The sequence below is a fragment of the Herpailurus yagouaroundi genome, unplaced genomic scaffold (genome assembly GCF_014898765.1).
Source record: "Herpailurus yagouaroundi ecotype Mexico unplaced genomic scaffold, PumYag 28, whole genome shotgun sequence".
Classification (NCBI taxonomy): Eukaryota; Metazoa; Chordata; class Mammalia; order Carnivora; family Felidae; genus Herpailurus; species Herpailurus yagouaroundi.
This window is the reverse complement of record NW_024412376.1, coordinates 108809925-108832223: the sequence shown is the minus strand read 5'-3', so window position 1 is coordinate 108832223 and position 22299 is coordinate 108809925. Positions and strand designations below refer to the sequence as shown.

Here is a 22299-nt window from a genome sequence, read left to right as displayed (position 1 = left end):
TATGTAAAAAGGCATTGATAAACCTTTGCCTAAATGGTTGCCCTAGTGAGTTGCATTGTAATTCATTTATTTATTTTTTAAAGTTTTTATTTTAATTCCAGGTAGTTGACTTACAGTGTAATATTAGTTTCTGGTGTACAATACAGAGATTCATCACTTCCATACATCATCCAGTGCTCATCAGGACAAGTGCACTCCTTAATCCCCATCACCTGTTTAACCCATTTCCCCACCCACCTCCCCTCTGGCAGCCAGCAGTTTGTTCTCTACAGTTAAGAGTCTGTTTCTCCATTTGCCTCTCTCTGTCTTCTTTTCCCTTTGCTCACTTGTTTTGTTTCTTAAATCCCACAGATGAGTGAAATCATATATTATGTGTCTTTCTCTGACTTAAGCCGTATTATTTATTTTTAAAAAATACACTCAATTAGTATTTTAAATTTTATTTTTAAATCACATACTCAAACTTCCATTGAACAAGTTTTGAAAGAGAGAGGGAAAGCGAGGGAGACAAATTCACTTGCAATCCCACCATCCAGAGAAATCCAGTGTTATAACTTTGTCATCGACTATTCCTGTCTTCTACTTTTTTTTTTTTTTTTGAGCAGGAAGGAGGAATTACAAAAACTGAGTAATTTTACACCTGTTTTTTTTACTTTGTGACATACTATGAGCATATTTCCATATCATTAAGTATTCTGCCACAAAATTACTAGGGTGGGTGAATATCACCCCACTTAATGAATGCACCATATCAGGGTGTCCAGGTGGCTCAGTCGGTTGAGCGTCCGACTTGGGCTCAGGTCATGATCTTGCAGTTTGAGAGTTCAAGCCCCACATCGGGCTCTGTGCTAACAGTTTGGAGCCTGGAGCCTGCTTCGGATTCTGTGTCTCCTTCTCTCTCTGCCCCTTCCCCACTCATGCTCTGTCTCTCAAAAATGAATAAATGTTAAAAAAATTTTTTTAAATGAATGCACCATATCTATTTATTTCCTACAGTAATTAATTTATTTTTAATCTTAACTTTAGAATAGTGAATAATCTGTGAAGATTTTAGAAAACAGTGATGCCTAGATCCCACCTGCAAAGATTCTGATTTAATTAGTATGGGGTTCAGTCAAAGCAACAGGAATTTTAAAAGTTCCTCCAGTGGTTTAACAAGGTGAACCCCTCCTAGAATCAGGTGGCATTTGTAAGTGCTCCTTTGTTAGTGTTAACAAAATCATTTTGAGTTGCTGAATGAAGAGTGCAACTGACCCACTTCAGTTTGGCATACATGCAAAATTATTTTGTAACAAACAAAATTATTATAGGGCTTGGTTCATCAGAGTTTGTGCTCTAAGTTTTCTGTTAAGCCATACACAGCATACTAAATACTTAACAATGGACTGTAGTGGCATGAAATTAGGTGAAAAGGATTTTTGAGTTAATCCATATAATAATCAAGCAATGAATGTATTCTTCAGTGAAGTTTGATTTTGTCAAATATTGTGTCCAGTGCCTGGCATATTATAGGCATTCAATTAATATTTTTTAAAGGAATTAATGCATTTAGCTGAATTTCATACAAAGTCTGGAGTCTTCATCTTTATGGCGCCATTAGATTTTTAATTTGAAACATATTCATTATTGTGCAATTCAGGAAAAAAAACATTTCTTTGAATACTCTGTAGATTGAGAAGAGTATTTGTTAACACTTGCAACATGGGATGAATTTGCAAATTTTTTCCCCCTTTTTTCCTTTGAAAAGAGGTCTGTGTCCTTGGACATAAAATGCAAATAATCCCTCTGCTGTTAATTATCGACAAGTTGTCCCATTTGCAACCTAAGGAAATAAGGTAACACATATACTGATATACTAACAGAAGATTACTAATTAACAGGCGTTGCTTGAGAAGGGTATAAAAGAATTTCAGCATGATTTTCAATACTCTCCCCCCATCATTGCCAACGAAAAAATAACTAACAACCATGAAGTGGGTCATATCAATTTTTTTAACTTTCCTACTAAATTTTTCTGAACCCCGAACAATGCACAGAAATGCATATGGAATAGGTAAGATATTTTGTTTTCTTTTTTGTCTTCTCTCTACATCAAAATTCTTACATTTGAATTTATTCATTTGTCCTGATTTATTTATACTTCCTGCTCCACACAGAAGAAAAATATTTAATGGGGAATATCTTTAAATGTATGATAAACTTGTAGCTTTACAAGAGGTTTACAAAATCACGGCAGTGCTCCAGATTATCTACAAATGACTTATACATTCCATGTTGAATTAATGTTTTGTACATTATTTATATAATTGGCATACATGCTAACTTTGAAATATATTTATATTATATCTCTATATATGAGTCTATAATCCTGGCTCCTTCACATATAAAACCCCCTCAGACTGATAAAATAAGTAACATCTTTATCTTTACTTCAGAAAAAATGGATCATTATTTGACTAAAGAAGAAACAATGTGGCTGGGATATAAATAAGCAAGAAAACTGTGATGCAATCATGTTCAAAAGGAGGCCTGAAACGTATTTTTAATCCTTTGATTTCCAAGCCAATTAGAGCATCACAGTACAGGGGGAAACCAAACAACTGAATTTTAGTGCTAGGTCTACTATAAATTATTCTTGTTATCTTAGCTATTCCTTAGTTTCCTAGCTTTCTCAAGTACAAAGTTAAGATGTTTGGATAGATGCTCCCTAATGTCTTCTCAGCTGTGCAGTTCTAAATTAAACATACACATTTACATGTAAGAACGATCACTTTCCTGGTTGCAGTTGAAAACACCATTTCTCATGGAGTTTCTTTTGCTTTCCAGCTTCCATATTGGATTCTTCCCAATGTTCTGCAGAGATGAATTTCATTGACCTGTAAGTTTTGCTCATAAATGCATTCAAATATGCAAAGCAATCATCATTTTAGTTAGGTAATTAAATGAGGCTGGATAGCCCTATGGGTTTTGAAAAGTACAAAAGTTAATTGAAGAAGTTATTTATATTGGATATCAAATGGATATTGAAGAGGTTGAAATGTTGGTCCATGCCTTAGATTAAATTAACTTCTAGAGTCCTTGAAATTCCATGGGAAAAACCAAATCATATTTTAGAAACTGAAGATTAGTATCAGATCAGTGGTAACCACAATATATAAATGCAGGAGTTTTTCACATCAATACCAATAGGATGATATTACAATATTCTGTATTCTGAATACTATGTAAATCCTAGTAGCAAATAATAGGAGGTAAAATATTCTACTTTGTTATTTGTAGAGAGTATGTTTTTCTTTTGAGTTCTGTCTATTCTATGCTTCTGAAGTTTCTAATAAGGAATTTAAAATAGTGTTTTATTGCTACTGCTTGTACCCAGAACCCTATTAAGACGATTCTTTGGTCAATCCATGAATACCATCTTGGATCAGATCTTGATCAACTAAGAGTAGATACAGGCAGACGTCTAATGACCAATTCTTTGCTTAAATTTGAAAGGCACTATAGAATATAGATACCCTCAGCTGTAGGTTCACTGCAGTGGATGGGTGACCACAAAAGCAGGAACCACTCTTAAGGAAAATCCACTTTGAGTTCTTTAATAGATATATGTATACTTTGGGGGTACGGGGCAAGAAGACGGACGTTTCTTTCTGGATGACTAGAATCTAATTTCACATAATTTTTTTTTAGCAAAAGTCATCCCCTAAACAAGTCACATAACAGAAAACAAAAACAAACGAAAACTACATTTGAAGAAAAGCAGCTTGACGTGTCTATTCCTTAAGCATTCATATGTATTTTTGTTCCAGAGCTACCATATTTTTTGCTCAGTTTGTTCAAGAAGCCACTTACAAAGAAGTAAGCAAAATGGTGAAAGATATACTGACTGTAATTGAGAAATCCCCGGGCGGTGAGCAGCCTGTAGGGTGTTTAGAAAATCAGGTGAGTGAATAATGATAATAATAATAATATTATCCCACTATAGTATTTGACCAAAGTTTAGCAGGCAAAAGAGCAGATACAGGGATGCCATGAGAAATACACTTAAATATTTGAACGCTTGTTGGATGAAAGACGAATTGGATTAATTCTGAATTGTTGAAGAAACAGCAGCGAGTACCTGTTGTAAAGAGACAATATAAACATGGTGACTAAGAGCGAAGGTTCTGAAAGCTGAATATCTGGGTGACCATGAGCATGGTACTTAACTTCTTCGAGATTTAGTTTCCTTATCCGTAAAAAAAGGAATAATAGTAGCTTTCAGTTCAGGTTTGTCAGAAAGACCGATATAATAATAACAGAAGAAGTCACTTTTTATTAATCACACAATGTGACAGACATTATCCTAGGGAGTGTTACATACTCATCGATAATAAAAATATTTTATGACATGGAGCATAGCACTGATGACTCAGATGGATGTCCAAGTGAGCCAAGAAGAACCCCTCACTGGGGTTACTGGTTACTGGTAGAATATCAGCTTTGCTTACAAACATTAGTTTATTAAATACTTAACAATAATCCTAGGAGGTAAATGCTATTCTTCCAGTTGAGGAAGCTGAGGCACAGAGAGTTTGAGTAACTTTTTTTGAGGGAGTCCAGAACAAGGATTTAAACTAGGCCATCAGGCTTTAAAATTAACACCCTTATTGGCTTCATTACACTATACTCTACACTGTAGTGAAAGTGAGGCACATACTGAGGGTTGCCAGATTTAACAAACAATAACAAAATATGAAACTCATTTATAATTGCGTTTCAGTTAAACAATGAATAGTTTTTTTTAAATATACCTTAATGTAGAAGATCAATAAATAATAGTTATTATTGCTTATTTTATTTCAATAGAAAAAAAAAAAACCTAGGAACTTTGTAATGATTAGAGTTACCCAATTATGGAACAAAATGCCCAGAGAATCTTCTCTCATGGTGGGATTGATGAATGGCCAAAAGTCAATGTATTTGGAATATTTTAGAGGAGATGCCCTTTTAAAGATATAAAATACTTTGCAACTCTGAAATTGGTGATTTCATAAAACTCTCTGTTTTGCATCTCTATTTTTGGCTTGTCCTGCTAATGTAAAAATTAAGCAAAATACATTCCATATTGCAACTTTACGTCCAGTAAGAGGTTCATGTTAATGTTACAGATTGGCGGTTTATCACTGTAAACTTAAAGGCATGATTTTTATGTGGATTGAGAATTCAAAGTCTTGCTTAAGAGCTGTAGGATTCTCTAAATATTAGCAGTTATAGAAGCTATATAAAATTTGCTGAGATGAATGAAACATGTATTTCTAAGGCATTCTTAGGACTATCGGTCTCATCATCCGATGTTGGTAAAATTAAGGCAACAAAAAAAGTGGCTTACGTATTTTTAAAAGGCTCATAGATATCATGGAGCCAAACTGTTGATAAAATAAGAGGGGAAAATGAAATATTTCAAATATTTTTTCTGGGGGGGATAAAATATTGCATGGTGTTTTCCCGTTTAAGATAAAGTAATTTAATAGTCATGTGTATTTCTCAAGGTTGGACACGAAAATTCCACTTCCCAAAAGACATGAGAGAAAACTCTCATCTGGCTGAAACTAAATAAAGTATATTGGAATTTGTATTTTTAATTTGTAGTTCTGATTTTGGGTATTAGAAAACTTCTCATGTGTTTCACAGAATTTCAAAATACAGTTAGTTGTCTTTCTTTAAAAACAAATATTTCCTATAGCTATCTGCCTTTCTGGACGAAATTTGCCATGAGAAGGAAATTTCTGAAAAGTATGGACTCTCAGATTGTTGCAGCCAAAGTGAAGAGGAAAGACATAACTGTTTACTGGCACACAAAAAGGCTACTCCGTCATCCATCCCACCCTTCCAAGTTCCAGAACCTGTCACCAGTTGTAAAGCATATGAAGAAAACAGGGACATGTTCCTGAACAGGTAAGGATCCAATTTAAAGGTAGATTAAAACCCCAGAAGGAGAGTAGCACCAAGCGTTATCTAGTATCTCTGCAATTTACAGAGGTACTCTAAAAGGCAGAGAAGTGGCAATAATTTTGCACCAGCTGAGGTCCTGCACTAGGAAATCAGGCGGACCATTTGGAGCGCAACTTTGTTTCCATAGCATGCTAGGTAGATGAGTACACAACACTCACGGTACCCAACAGTTGTGAGATACACCTTGTTTTGTTTTGTTTTGTTTTGTTTTGTTTTTCCTTCCTTCTAATCTCTCCATTTGAGTTTGCCCAGGAATATTTTAGTACCGCACAAAGTGGTTCCTTCTGGAGCCAAATACTTGGTGTTTCGTGTTCACTAAATTACCTGGAAATAAAAAAAAATTAGAGATTCAGGAATGTTTAAGATACGTTAAACATGGCTAGCAGCTATTGAACACTTAGGTTTTTTAGGACCATGTTGTGCTTGGCACGCGTGATCAGATTAGTGCTCACTACCTGCCTTTGAAGCCTGTCCTTTTTCACTTCATTCTTCTTCACATTTTGCAGACTAGGAAATTGAAGTTTAGAAAGTTGAGATAATTGGCTGAGGGCACAGTGCTAGTACATTCCGAAGCAGGGATTTGAACACAGGTTCTCTGTTAGGGGATCCTATATCTAACTCTCAATCACTTCTGCCTTGCATGCTGCTGTCTTGCATGTCTAAGCCAGAGAAATAGAGAGCCTGCCCTTAGACCATCTTTGCCATGGGGACTGTCGAGGTGGATGATTCCGGATTCCAGTTCTAATGGTTGTCCTAGTTTTATATGTTTGTAAATCTTACAGTGCCTTTTCATTTCATAGGTACATCTATGAGATAGCAAGAAGGCACCCCTTTCTGTATGCACCCACAATTCTTTCTTTGGCTACCCACTATGGCAAAATAATTCCACCTTGCTGCAAAACTGAAAATGCAGTCGAATGCTTCCAAACAAAGGTATTATATTTGTACAGATATCTGAACCAATCCCTTAATCTGGCTATGGCTCATTAAAACGAAACAAAGTTAAAAATGGAAATATGCTTTGTATGCAGACTACCATTTTCAGAATAGAGCATATGTTAGCAGTCTGATATTCTTTGGGCTAAAACAGCTGGATTTGCTGTTTTGTATTCATTCCTTTGGCCAACAAGTATTATATGACTAAGGACATGAGTCTGGGGGTGGGATAAAGGAAGACAGAGGTACGGGTCATAACATAAACGAAAGAGAGGAATAGGAGGTAGAAGGAGGTGCGGTAGAAGGAGCAGGAGGAGAAAAGGAGGCACAGAAAGAGAGGAAAAAGAGAAAGAAAACTATGACAAATACTTTACGTTCATTATTTCTTTTGATGCTAAGAACAAATTTGAGGTGTAAACATCATCATCACCTAATGAAAGGAAATGTAGGTTTGGAGACGTGAGCAGCTTTTTTGGGTTTGGAGAATGAGAATAACGTCCACAATTAATTACTTGCCACAACAAAAGTCAAACAACAAAAATTTCCTAAGGACTGTGATTATTCCCAGAACGTCAGTCTGTGACGCGATCTTATCATTTCTTTACTTTTGTGTGTGTGACAGAGCAGACATTTAAGAAATCATCAGGTTTCAATTAGTTTAATGAAAGTACAGTTGTGCACTCAGTATCCCAAGTATGAAAGTTATAATGTTCTTGTTTTAGAGTATTTTTAATAAATCTGTCTGGCATAGATGTATATAAACCAACCTAAAAGAAAGAGTAAATGAAGTTCTGTAAAAATGTATCATGTTTGCAATTTTCATAATATTCCTTATGGTCTCATGCTTTCCTTGAAGCTGTTGGTTTTCTAATTATTAGCACCTACAAAGGAAAATACATCCTTTCTTGACAACTTGTTTCTTGTATATCTAGACAGCCCTGATTACAAAAGAATTAAGAGAAAGCAGTTTGTTAAATCAACATATATGTGCAGTGATGAGAAATTTTGGACCCCGAACCTTCCGAGCCATGTAAGTTTACGCCCTGTAAGTAGGGAAGAGGGTGATATGTGCAAAACCACTATTTTTCAGTTTGAGCTCATTTTTCTCATTGTTTCTGTTGTTGAGAATGAAGTTTCCTTTGATGAGAGCTGATGCGATTAGAATCCTGAAATCCCAGGAGTGGAAGGAAGCTAACCCATAGTCTGCTGCTTAACTCTTTATAAAGCACACTTAATTTACCTCTGTCTCATATTCTGTCTTTGCTGTAAGGATACTGAGGAAGACAGTCCAACCTCTTCATTTGTACATGGGAATAAACTGAGACCCAGAGAGATTAAAGCAATTTACCCAGGACCCCACTGTGAGTCTTCAGAGCCCAGTGTTTCTACCTCCTGATCGTGATTTATTTTTCTGATTCCTGTTCGTCTACTAGGCCAGTGATCTCGAATTGTCTGTATCCTGACAGTTGAGACTTTGGCATCAGATGTAAGAATCAGAATTACCAAGGGGTTAAGGGTGTGCTACAGGGCAAGGCTGCTACTGGCCTCATGTAGCTCCTGACCGTTTCCAAATTTGGCTGATGTGAATGAGGAACTGTGCTCCCAGTGTAAACTACACACCAGAGTTTACAGACTGAGCATGAAAAAGAGAATGTATAATATCTTCTTAATTGGTTTTTATGTTAACTGCGTATTAAAATATTTTTTTAAAAATTTTTAACATTTATTTATTTTTGAGACAGAGAGAGACCATGAGCAGGGGAGGGTCAGAGAGAGAGGGAGACACAGAATCTGAAACAGGCTCCAGGCTCTGAGCTGTCAGCACAGAGCCCGATGCGGGGCTCAAGCTCACAGACCACGAGATCAGAATCTGGGCCGAAGTCGGATGCCTAACCGACTGAGCTACCCAGGCGCCCCTAAAATATTTTTTTAAATAATTTTTTTTATTTGCATGTAGTTGACACACAATGTTGCACCAGGTTCAGGTGCCCGACATAGTGATTCAACTTCACTATACATTTTGCTGCGCTCACCTATAGAGATGTAGTTACCACCTGTCACCACACAACCCTATTATAATATCATTGCATATACTCCCTATGCTGTGCCTTTTATTCCCTGTGACTTATTCATTCCATAACTGGAAGCCTGTATTTCCCTCTGCCTTCACCCATTTTGCCCATCCTCCAACCCTCCTTTCCTCTGGCAGCCACCAGTGTGTTCCCCATTTTTATAGGTCTGATTCTGCTTTTCTGTTGGTTGATTCATTTGTTTCCTTTTTTAGATTCTGCATATGAATGAAATCCTATGTTGAAATGGCATCATTTTTGATATATTGGGTTAAAAACATGTTATTAAAGTGAATTTAACTTTTTCCTCTTTACCTTTTAATGTGGCTAATACATGCATTCAAAGTTCATTAGTTTGTGTGCTTGTTAAATGACACATTTAAAAATTATTATACATAGTGGAGACCTAGGTTAAAGTTAGTCATGGAGTTAGTTCTAAAATGTTTTCTTAGAATAGGTCAGATTTTGCTATAACTACCTTCCAACTCTAGTTATTAGAAGCTTAGACTGATTCGTGAATTGCTTCAATTTTTTCTTACTAATAAAATATAAATTAAGTTATTATTATAATGGTTGTATTTATTATTTGCTATCCGTAAGTGATTAAGCTTAAATGTTACAAATTTATAAAGAAAATCTATCCTTATCAGAAGCAGCAACACCAGTTGCTCTAGGGGGTAGTGGTTTCATCTAGACATCTCTTAACACTTAAGGAAATATGTAGAAGGAACAAGCTTTTTTACTTCTTATTTCCCTTCTGGCCACACTCCATTCTTGGTGTGCTGACATGTCTGAATGTTCAGTGGGCTCTACTTTCTTGTCTTGTTTCATGTATTTGCACATATACGCCCCTTCTGTATTCTCAGAGTATTTTTTCTCTCCCAAGTAAAAAAAAAAAATGATTATTATTTTCATGGAATTTTCCATTTCTTAATTGTTTGTCCTTTTAATTTTTTCCCACCCACTCACTATGGTGATTATAAGCACTCAGCATCACGGATGAGCAGCAAAAAGATAGATTTCATCCCAATTCACAGGAAAGGTTTTAAAGACAAATAAATCATGTCCAAAGTATTTGTGGGGACGGGTCACTTTATAGAACCATTGCCTTCAAAGATTGGTTGGAATTGACAAGACTTATAATGCTTTCCCTTTTCTTTTTCTTTTATTTTTTTATGTTTGTTTATTTATTTTGAGATAGAGAGACAGAGTGCAATCAGGGGAGGGGCAGAGAGAGAGAGAGAGAGTGACATGGAATCCCAAATAGGCTCTGGGCTTGATCTCATGAACTGTGAGATCATGACCTGAGCCTAAAGCAACCACACAGGCACCCCTCCCTTTTCTTTTCAAACAGCGAAAGCATTTCAATTCTTTCTTTTTGGAACTGCAACTATATTAATATTCTCTCTGTATTATTTAATTTTGGTAGATAATCAGGATTGATTTCTAATTCCTTTCCTTCCCCTTTAGAACTGTTACTAAATTGAGTCAAAAGTTTTCCAAAGCGAATTTTACCGAAATTCAGAAACTGGTCCTGGATGTGGCCCACATACATGAGGAATGTTGCAGAGGAAACGTGCTGGAGTGTCTGCAGGATGGGGTAAAGAGTCTTGCTTCCCAAAACAGAGATAATTCCACTTCCTTTTCTTTCTTTGGCTCTCCTTCTACATGGGAGAAGGCTGTTGGAGTTGGTCACAGGGTAGGGTAGCTAGCTGGCTGAGTCAAGTCGCAGACTTCTTGACAGTAAAACTGAAACTGTGTTTTGTTAACCCTGCCTTTCACTTAAGAGATACTCTCCTCTCGTGACACCAGGGCCCATTCTTTCTTCTGACAATGATCATAAACTCCACATAGAATCTTGGGGGAGAGACTCTTTACTTTTAACCAATTGGTTTTTCTAGCCATTTATCATTTCATTTGGCAAATATATACGGAATACTTTCTGTGTGCTAGACACTATGAACAACACTAAGGCAGAAGCTTCGCTCAGGGAATTTACAGTCTGATGGGAGAGATGAGGCATGTAGGGCCTGCCTTCTGTTTGCTGTTATCTCCACAGGCCGGCAGCACGATGCCTGGGCCACAGAAGGGGCTCTATTATATTTATGATATGAATACAACAAAATGACACAACAAACAACAAAAACAACACCAGAAACTGTTCCACAAGATACAAAGCCACAGAGAGAGGCGTGGATAAAGGGCTCTAGGAGAATTAAAAACCAAAAGAAAATCCCCCAAACAGAATCCTCAAACGTGCCATAGTTAGTCGCCATTTTAGCAGCAGGGCATTCATCTATTCTGGGCCAACTTTAGGCTTCCTGGATACTGTACAAGAGGCCTATCTATCCCCAAATTCCTTCCTCTCTGGTCCCTGGTGATACACCGTCTTCTCCAAGAAGGCTTCAAACCATTACTCTTAGATATTCAAAAGGCTTAGAAACTCAGGCTTGAACCTGGTTTCCAAAGGGTTGGATGTGGAGATAGAATGCTCATTTAAGCCAGTCCCATGGCAGTTTGGCTGAAAGAGGCAATCTCTGAGCAAAGGCAGAGGTCCTGGTGTGAAAAGCTGGGGAAGATTCCCAAAGACAGATTTCCTATTTCATTTATTTTTCCTTTTACAAATTTTTACTTGCATATTAGAAAAATTACTTTGTTTTTCTTTGAAGTTAGTTGTCTTGGTTTTAATAGACGATTTTACTGATTTCTATAGGCACTTAAATTATTTTTCCATTTTTGGAGCTCATTACCACCCTTTTCCTTTAAAGTGGAAAAATTAATTTCAACATGGTATGTCAATTGGATTTAATGGCTGAATGATGGGTTCTAATTGTTCTTACTGAGAAGGCTTGGATTTTTAGTCCCGTGACAGGGATATGGAAGTTCTGTTCCATTCTTAGATGTGCTGAAATTTCATCATCTATAGCCTGCCCTCTGGAGGTCATACTGGGTCACTGCAGATTGATCTGTTAACATGGAGCAGAAAGTTTGCTCTCCATGATTAGGACATCAACAGCAAACGTTGTCCAGTAGCCCATTTTAATAGGAATAGAAAGATATATACCTATGTGCATGTCATTTGGTTTGAAGAGTATATTTCTATCTTGTTTTTAAAATCTTCCTAATACAAAATAGATTTTAGCTGACAACTATGAAAAGAAGAATTGAACAAACGGGTAGGTAGAAAGGAGTAAGGAAAAGCAAAGTAGGGAGAAAGCACTAACATTAGAGACAAGGTACAATGTCTTCTATTTCTTTTTTTTCTCTCCTTCTCTCCCTTCCTTCCTCCCTCATCTTCCTATTACAGGAAAAAATTATGTCCTACCTATGTTCTCGGCAAGATATTCTGTCAAGCAAAATAGCAGAATGCTGCAAATTGCCCATACTTGAACTTGGTCAATGCATAATTCATGCAGAAAATGATGACACACCTGAAGGATTATCTCCGAATCTAAATAGATTTTTAGGAGACAGAGATTTCAACCAATTTTCTTCAAGGGAAAAAGATCTTTTCATGGCAAGGTAACACACTCTGTAAATGTATGTTCACATGAGTAAAGATTAGTATGTAGCTGACAGTTTTGTGTTGCTGAAATGGGGAGTGATGGTTACAGGTTTTGAACTCAGTATGTTTGGGTGATGCTAGAATGTTCTGAACCAAAATCTATTTAAGCAGATAAGTAGGGAATAAGGAAATGAAATCTATCTTATACTGATGAGACTTTCACTATTGCTGCTACTAACTGAAGCTATATTTTATTTTGTATCAATTTCTCTGGGATCAGAAGCACTGTCGTCTTTGTATGGATTACTCGTATGAAGACTACTACGGAGCTTCCAAATAGGATATGGATATTTTGTGATAATAAGGGCTAATGGTTATGAATGTGCTTTTTCACTGTGCATGTTTTCAAAACTTTCCGAAGTATAACTCAATAGATAATGGTAGATAGAAGGGCTTTTATTAGAACAGTTTATTTGCTATTTATTTAATATGTGTTTTATTTTTGTAAGAAAATAAAAATGTGTAGAGATACTTGCAGTATAGTACTTTATTGTAATATAACTGATAGGAAGCAAGCAGCCAAGTTAATACATTTTCCTTTATTGTACAGTGTATATCTATGGACACTATTCGAGGAGGGATTTGTGTAGCTCTTAGGATTTCAGGCTTAATGATCTCCAAGGGTCTTTATAAAATTAAAAGCCTGCTTCTAATGTAATAATGAAAATAATGGCCCAGTTTTCTCTTTCATATTCCCTAAGGATATCACTCTATACTTGCATTCAGATTGGACATACATAATTTGAATTCAGATTGGACACACATAATTTGCACTGCTAAATAAAATTACACACACAAGAACAAAGTCCAAATTGAAGAAACCCACACTGACAATTTATTGGTGGCAGAACTAAATATTACTTATATCTATGACTTGGAAATACAATTAGTAAATTCAAGAATTATCTTTAAACTTACCCACCCACACATCCAACAATAATTGTTTATCTAATAGAAGCACTTCTTCAATTAGAAAGGTTCTTTGCAGTAGAAATTTTCTCAGCTGAGAATGATCTTCCTCCAGGTACTTGTGTACCTTCCTTCACCCAGGGTTCTGTTCCAAAAGAGCCACCCAAAGAGACATTTCTTGACCAATGCTCTAAATTAAGACTCACTCCCCCCACATTCTGTCTTCCTTTATTTCTCTTCACTCATTTATCACCACCTGAATTCGATGACCTAGTTTTGTTTATTCATTTCTGTCTCCCTGTAATGTATGCTTTTGAGAGGTCAGGCATTTTATCTTATACCTTACTGAATCCTTACTGCTGAAAGAAATGCTTGCATAGAGTAGGCACTGGAAAAATATTTGTTGAATAAATGACTGTAAAGCTCATAATTGAAAAACCCAAGTGAAGAGTGCAAAAGAAAACAAAATAGCATTTTAGAACAATTGGATGGATTATAATTTGTATTAATAGTTTTACTGTGCATATAGTTCAAGTCATATTTGATTTCCAGGCTTATGCATTTGAATTTTAACATTTGCATGCCATATAACACAGGAATAAATTGTCTCTTAATTGCAACAACATGATATTTTTTCACACTCATTTCAGATTTACCTATGAATATTCCAGAAGACATACTAAACTTGCTGTCCCAGTAATTCTAAGAGTGGCTAAAGGATACCAGGAGTTATTGGAGAAGTGTTCCCAGTCTGAAAACCCTCTTGAATGCCAGGATAAAGGGGTGAATTGCTCTTACTTTTTAGGGAGAGTCTGAAATACTGCATAGAAATTATCCATTAAAAATGCTGTGTCTATGAAAGCATCTAGTTATTAACTAGTAGTTAGCTAGTTACATCTACTAAGTAGTCATCTAGATATTAAGTAGTTATTAACTAGTAGTCAACAACCAGTGGCCTACTGTAGGAAGAAAAATGGCAACCAAAAGTTCTTTGACACACAGAATAACAATAATACTCATTTTTGAACAGCTCCAGGAAAGCAATAATTTGTACAGAAAGAACTGTAATCCTTTATCCAAACATTGAATTCTGTCATCACATAGCTTGATGATTCACAGTTTTAAGCTTAATCTCCCCAAAGTCCATTTGTTTTTATTTTTATTTTTTTAATGTTTATTTATTTTTGAGAGAGAGAGAGAGAGTGCAAGCAGGGGAGGGGCAGAAAGAAAGGGAGACACAGAATCTGAAGCTGTGGTTCTAGGTTCTGAGCTGTCAGCACAGAGTCAGATGCGGGTCTTGAACTTGTGAACCATGACATCATGACCTGGGCCAAAGTCAGACACCTAACTGACTGAGCCACCCAGGCGCCCCAGTCCATTTGTTTTAATTGTCACAAGTCACACTCTTATTATCTTTAGTATTACAAAAAAACCCCTCTAAAATTGGTTTTTCTAAGATTGGTGTCAGAATAATATATTATTGGTCAATTTTTACATACAAAGTTATGTGTCCCGGAAGAGAAGAAAATGTACATAATAATGCTTGTATTTTCAGGAAGAAGAATTGGAGAAATATATCCAGGAAAGTCAAGCATTGGCAAAGCGAAGCTGTGGCCTCTTCCAGAAACTAGGAGAATATTACTTACAAAATGCGTACGTTTTTAACAATTTTTTCTAACGTTTACTTATTTTTGAGAGAAAGACAGAGTATGAGTGGGGGTGGGGCGGAGAGAGAAGGAGACACAGAATGTGAAGCAGGTTCCAGCCTCTGAGCTGTCCCCACAGAGCCCGACTTGGGGCTGGAACTCACGAACCACGAGATCATGACCTGAGCCGAATTCAGACACTTAACCGACTGAGCCACCCAGGTGCCCCAACGCGTATGTTTTTTTAAACAGCACTTTTAGTGATTTCAAATTTTGTAGTGTGAGGGAAATATAAACCTAAATTAGTCACCCAGGGCTACTCTAATTTCAGCCCCTATTTCATATTGGAAATCAGTGTAATCCGATCACCCAATTTCCCTTGGGAGAAGGTACTCATCCCCATTCCCCTCTTCTAGAGAGCAAGAAGAATGGCTTATAAAAGTCTGATATTGGTACTTCTCTGGGTTCCCCAAATCATGCAGATTTTTGCAGAAAAGATATTTATTCTGTTGCAGTCTGTCAGAGTGGAATCACTGAATAGATCAAAGCTAGTATCAGTGAAACTTCGGAGGTTGGAATAGGTGTCAGTCTACTCTCCAGAGTTTGTTTCCCCATTGTGATATGTCGCTATAATAGAAGTATAGGGAGTGGTGGTTAGAGCAAATGCATCTTGAAAGGTGGTCCAAATACCTTGTTGGTAATACAAATGAGCTGACATCATGGCTTCTAATACCAAGAGAGGATCTTTGAGAACGAGTGAGGAGTCAAAAACTCATGAATGGCTCAGCAGGATTTGGTGAAAAAAAAAATTGTTTCTTTCAGGTTTCTTGTTGCTTACACAAAGAAAGCCCCTCAGCTGACCCCACCTGAGCTGATGGCCTTCACTAGGAAAATGGCAACCGCAGCAGCCACTTGTTGCCAACTCAGTGAGGACAAGCAATTGGCCTGTGGTGAGGGAGCGGTGAGTGTTTTGTTTAGTCCCATTGTGTTTCTGCCCCGTTTGACTTGAAATGGTCTCATAATTCCCATTTAGGAGAAATGGTAAAAACCACTGTGGAGATGGTTTTACTAGACTTGTTTGATTAGTTACAGTTGGAGAGGGCATGAACTCAGCTCTGAACAGTTGGGCATGTGGCCAGGCTTCTGGTCCTTCTAGAAAGGCTGGGGGAGTGCAACCAGTTTATTCAAAGATGTCTAAGCAAGCTTTATGAACCGGAAAGAGAATAACCAACACATCATTCAATTCAATGATTTCCTCTTTTTGCTCACGAAATACTTTAATGTTAAAAAAAGAAGACAAAGAAAATCAATTTTGAAATACCCCGTTACCGTCTTCATTTTATAGCAAAATGAAGCTCAAAGAAATTACATTAGTAATTACTGATTAGTAATTAGTAATTACTACCAACATGTCCCAGGTAGTAAATGGTGAGGCTGATATTTGAATGCATATGCAGCTCTTCCCAGAGCCCAGGCTCCAACACCCAATGCCATACCTTCTTCACAATTTCCTTTCTGGTTGCACATGCCTCTACTGCTGCTGTGCTATTATCCCACTGCATCTAGTTCACACATAGATCTTAGTTACTCCACTGTGCATCCATAAGCATTGAGTTTGGTCTAATGGACACAAGGGAAAAAAATGTGAATTGAGTTAAAAAAAAAACTTCACTTTTGATAGATGAAAGTAAGTCATTTTATTTATTAAAATTTTTCTTTTTCAATGTTTGTTTATTTTTGAGAGAGAGAGAGAGAGACAGAGCATGAGCAGGGAAGGGGGAGAGAGAGAGAGAGAGAGAGAGACAGAATCCGAAGCAGGCTCTGTGCTCTGAGCTGTCAACACAGAACCTGACTGGGTGCTCAAACACACGAACTGTGAGATCATGACCTAAGCCGAAGTTGGGCACTCAACTGACAGAGTCACCCAGGTGCCCCTATAAGTCATTTTATTTTTAGTATACTTATATTTTTGCCTTTTGTAGTATAATCATCTTATCATATTAGGGACATTCCCCCTCACCCCTTTAACAGGGTAAAGAGTTTAGAACAGGGTAAGCTGAATAAGAAAATGACTTTCTCGTTAGTAATGCCAATCATCTTTACTTTCTAATGTCACTAGTGTCATAAAATGACAGGCTGATTTTTTTCATTATTTTTTCCCTTAAAATCATAATTGTGAACCAAATTGTACATTTATCATTTCCCCTTTCCTCTTTCGGGTGCCAAGGACTTATTTGCTAGCTAGTCTTCATGTCTTGGAATTTTCCACAAAAGGTAAGAGTGGAAGGAGAATTCCTGTGATTAAGCATCACCTTTATCATTGATTGAATCCCACGTGCTGAGAGACTGCAGGGACATGGGCTGTTGTAGCAGATTGGGAGTGTAGGTTCTGGAGGCCTCCTGCCTGCATCCCCGTCCACTGTCACCACTGAAAAGCTAGTTATAGCACTTGGCTTGAGCTTTCTCATCTGACATTTGGGAATAAGAATTGTACCACCCACATAGGATGACTGTCTTAAATGAGGTAATCCCTGTAACTCGTTCAGAACTGGCTGGATACATAGTATGCACACAAAACATATTGGCCATTATTACAAGTTATTACCAGGTATTTAAGAAATATCTTTGAAGTGTGGAAGGTAGGAGGACTCTACAAGAGGAAAGCCTTAAAAGACACACACACGTGCACACATACACATGCTGGCCTTGTTTCTTTTCAATTAGGATTATACACACACATATACATATACATATGCATATGTATATACACATATGTATACACATGTATACATATATACATATATGTATACATATATACATATATGTATACATATACATATGTATACATATATGTATACATATATACAGGTATACATATGTATACCTGTATGCATGTATGACGTGTGCAAGTATGTATGTATATGAAAGGATGAGGCTTGTGAAATTGTACCTTCAGAAAGCGATTCTCTGGGTCCCAAAAGGAAAATGGAAAGTTCCACTAGATAGATATACATGAAAAATTTAAACCATGGATTTAAGCCATCAGGGCAGATAATTTTTTGCCTTTGGAAGTATGTATGTGACTGGAAGCGTATTTCAAATAACTGAAGGGACTATCTTTGACATTACCTATGAAATATTTGCCACTAAATGTGAAGTTTATCCCCAACAATGAGTGAAAAAAGAATCCACAATGTGGCAACATATGATCCCAGGGAGCAGATTTTTTTGGTAATACTGATTATAAATTACTGCCTTAAAAACTGCAAGAATTTTCTGGAAGCCTGAGTCAACATAGCGGCTCATGCTGAATCTCCTTGCTTTCTTCTTTCCTGTTGTCCTAACCAGGCTGATCTTATTATTGGGCAATTATGCATCAGGCATGAAGAGACTCCTGTAAACCCCGGTGTTGGCCTGTGCTGCACTTCTTCGTATGCCAACAGGAGGCCGTGTTTCAGCAGCTTAGTGGTGGATGAAACATATGTCCCTTCGCCATTCTCTGCTGACAGATTCATCTTCCATAAGGATCTGTGCCGAGCTCAGGGTGTAGCACTGCAAACAATGAAGCAGCAGTAAGAAATGGCTCTTTGCTAACAGGGAGAAGACCAACAACACCAAATAGGAGTGGAGATTTCTACCTTACATACCCAACAATCTTGGGTTTATTAGGAGAATGTTATTGCCCCAAAGCACTTACAGTGGCTTTTAAAATAGTTTTGTCTCAGTGCCTTCACAGCCTCATGGGAGCATAGGCCTGGAAAAATTCACTAGGGCAGACAAGTTTTTGTTTGTAAAAACAGTATCCTCTCTGTTGTGACACATGTTGGGACTGAGAAAAATGGCAATCTACTTTGGGGAATTAGGATATGTCCTTGCAGTAAGTTTGGGTACCTCCATTCCAAAACACTGGGAAAACACTATTGAAACTTTTTTTCGCACTGTTTACTTCTTGAAGAGAGTAACCATAATATTTGAGTCAACCATGAAGTATGGGTGTTATGAGATGGAATGCACATTTCAATTCATTGTGGGAGGCATTCTGTAATAGTGATGTTAACACACGCCAGTGGAACTTATGTTCTCCAAATTCCCATGCATTTTAGTACTCACTTGCTTTGTTTTAATATTTGTTTTTTTGTGTATTTATTTATTTATTTTGAGAGAAAGAGAGAGAGAAAGCAGGGGAGGGGCAGAGAGAGAGGGAGAGAGAATCCTTACAGCACACAGCCTGACGCAGGGCTCGATCTCACCAACGAACCATGAGATCATGACCTGAGCCAGAATGAAGAGTGGGTTGCTTAATCAACCGAGCCACCCAGGTGCTCCTACTCACTTGCTTTGTAAATTGTCTTCCTGAATTTTGGGAAACCTGTCCTTCCCTTTTTTGCTGTCACAATCTGTGTCATGCTTCAAAGTACAGTAAGAATGCTGCCTCCTCTGGCAAGTCTTCCCTAGTCCCCGGTCAACATTGGTTCCAACATGAAAGTGCTGCTAAATGAGTAGTGCAGGTGATTGGTGGGACCGATGCTCAGGTATGGGTGTGGTAATTATGAATGGCAGGAGCTTGGAACTCTGGGTCTTTGAGTATTGATAGGATATACGTTAGACTGCAGAACTGGAAGCATATTCCAGGCAAGTAAGAAAAAGACTGTATCTTACTACATATCAGTATGGTGGCACTATAAAATCATGTTTCATCAATCATCTGCACAAATCCAGACTAGTGGGATATCTACCCATTTCTAGCCTCAGTATTTCTGATGAAGGCGTTAGACAGAGTGCATGTTGTAAATCTGGTGATGGGTTGATGGAGTGAGGATTTAGGGGGAGGGTTGCTAGGACTCTCAAGACTCTGCTAGGAAGTCTTTAGAAAAATACCTTTGCATAACAGATTTCTCTTTTATTTTGTTTAAATTATAGATTTCTCATTAACCTTGTGAAGCAAAAGCCTCAAATAACAGAAGAACAACTTGAGGCTGTCATTGCAGATTTCTCTGGTCTACTGGAAAAGTGCTGCCAAGGCCAAGAGCAGGAAGCCTGCTTTGCAGAAGAGGTATGTGAAGCTCATTTTCACACTCAAAATACTTGGGATGGAGTTTTCTGTAATGAAAAACAGAAAGAATATTCCACTCATCTAAAACTTTAAAATAATGCCAGAGAGATTTAAATGTATTTAGAAATAGGTTGAAGGAATTTATGACATTTAAGAAATAATCAGTTTTCTCACTAGTATTAGAATGAAGCATAATTTTAGAATATGTTAAGAAAATTAGTAAATTCAACTTATTTCCTGATAGAGGGAACTATAAACTGAATATATAATTAATTGATGATAATTTAGACAGTTTCTGGCCTAGAACTGATCGCTTCAGCTAAATGGAGTAAAAGGACTTAACAGCAAGTTAATTGTGCAAACAAGATATAGGGGGAAATTTCTTTTTTTTTTAATATATGAAATTTATTGTTAAATTGGTTTCCATACGACACCCAGTGCTCATCCCAAAAGGTGCCCTCCTCAATACCCATCCCCCACCCTCCCCTCCCTCCCACCCGCCATCAACCCTCATGGGGGAATATTTCTTTTTTTTTTGTTAAAAAACAATTTTTTTTTCCAACGTTTATTTATTTATTTGGGACAGAGAGAGACAGAGCATGAACGGGGGAGGGGCAGAGAGAGAGGGAGACACAGAATCGGAAACAGGCTCCAGGCTCCGAGCCATCAGCCCAGAGCCTGACGCAGGGCTCGAACTCCCGGACCACGAGATCGTGACCTGGCTGAAGTCGGACGCTTAACCGACTGCGCCACCCAGGCACCCCGGGGGAATATTTCTAAAAAATATTTTTGAACTCATTTAGGATCATGCCTTTGTATATCAACAGACTAGTAATTAGGAATTATCTTAAACTTATTATTTAATAATTTTAAATGGGTTTGTAATTGCCTACATTTTATAGGCCTTTAGTTTAGGTTACTAAATATATTTGAATATAGCATCATTATAATTTTGAAAGATATTTTATAATTCAGCCTTTTTGCCAGGTGTACACTTATCAATATGTGTCTGTGCTTTTAGTAGAGAGGGTGGAACACAGATAACCAAATCAGATAAAACAAAACTGATAAAATAGTTTTGATGTAAACCTTTTCTGATGAACATGATACAAAAAGATAAATGTCGCTTGATATGGGAAGACATTCATTTAGATGTAGAGAACATTAACACGTAGCAGCTATACTTTCTCTGCAGACCTTCCAATTTCTATGACTGATTTGTGGAGGAAGGTGAGGGGTGTGGTGGGGCTTGGTAACAATTTGGAGATTGGTGTAGGAGAACAAGCTATGTCTACTATTGGTACAAGTGGATTTTTGTGTTCTCTGGCTTCCATGGTCCCAGCTTGCTAGCATCAGAGGTGTACTTGAAATTTGAAAACAAGTAAGCGTGCAAGTCAATCTTGGCTCAGGTTATGATCTCACGGTTCATGAGTTTGAGCCCCATGTGAGTTCACCCCTAGATGGTGGAGAGTTAATGGCAATAATGGCAGAGCCATCCATCTCTTCATCTGATGATTCTTATTTGCTTTTAATTTTCAGGGTCCAAAACTGATTTCAAAAACCCGTGCTGCCTTGGGAGTTTAAATTACTGCAGGTAACAGAAAATTCAGACAAGGATAAATCTAATGGTCATTCTCCCAAAATATTGATCCATAGCAAAATACATCCTGAGACCTACCATTAAAATGCTTTTTTTTAAAAAAATAAATGCAATTTAATACAGAGTTTATTTTAGAAATGCTGGAACAAAATTGTGTCCACAATGTTTAATCAGTGACTCAACAAACTCAAAATTCTCTTAGGTTTTTTCTAAGGTTTCAGAGAATGCCATCAGAAGATCTTCCCATCTATTTAGTTCTTCCCTGATGCAAAATAATAGAACCAGTTACCTGCTGCACCATTCACTTAATTAGTACTTAACATATTTTTGTTTGTATTACAGGGGGAAGAAGAAGACAAAATAAGTCTTCATGGTTTGGTGTGCATCTTTTCCTTTAATTCTAACTGAGATAGTGCTTTTTGTGAATTAATGAAATAACGACTTTATTATGAGATTTCTCTGTCATATAAATAAAATATCTTCAAATGTTTCCTTTTTCCTAGCCTGCTTATTTATGAAAGTTTATA

At 37.1% G+C, this 22299-nt stretch overlaps 1 protein-coding gene across 1 annotated transcript; it reads left to right on the top strand.

Annotated features, from left to right (window-relative positions):
* Positions 1 to 1921: 1921 nt before the first annotated feature.
* AFP (alpha-fetoprotein) lies at positions 1922 to 22262 on the top strand. The gene is made up of 15 exons (XM_040481413.1): positions 1922 to 2053; positions 2827 to 2878; positions 3810 to 3942; positions 5726 to 5937; positions 6795 to 6927; positions 7863 to 7960; positions 10470 to 10599; positions 12307 to 12521; positions 14124 to 14256; positions 15029 to 15126; positions 15942 to 16080; positions 18468 to 18691; positions 20040 to 20172; positions 21712 to 21766; positions 22115 to 22262. Exons 1-14 carry the CDS (start codon positions 1969 to 1971, stop codon positions 21754 to 21756), a joined length of 1830 nt encoding a protein of 609 aa, XP_040337347.1. The 5' UTR covers positions 1922 to 1968; the 3' UTR covers positions 21757 to 21766; positions 22115 to 22262.
* Positions 22263 to 22299: the final 37 nt, after the last annotated feature.

Coding starts and splice junctions, on each gene's coding strand:
- AFP (XM_040481413.1), top strand. CDS start 1,969: ATGAAGTGGGTCATATCAATTTTTTTAACTTTCCTACTAAATTTTTCT. Junction 2,054..2,826: donor CAGAAATGCATATGGAATAG/GTAAGATATTTT, acceptor TTTGCTTTCCAG/CTTCCATATTGGATTCTTCC. Junction 12,522..14,123: donor AAAGATCTTTTCATGGCAAG/GTAACACACTCT, acceptor CACTCATTTCAG/ATTTACCTATGAATATTCCA.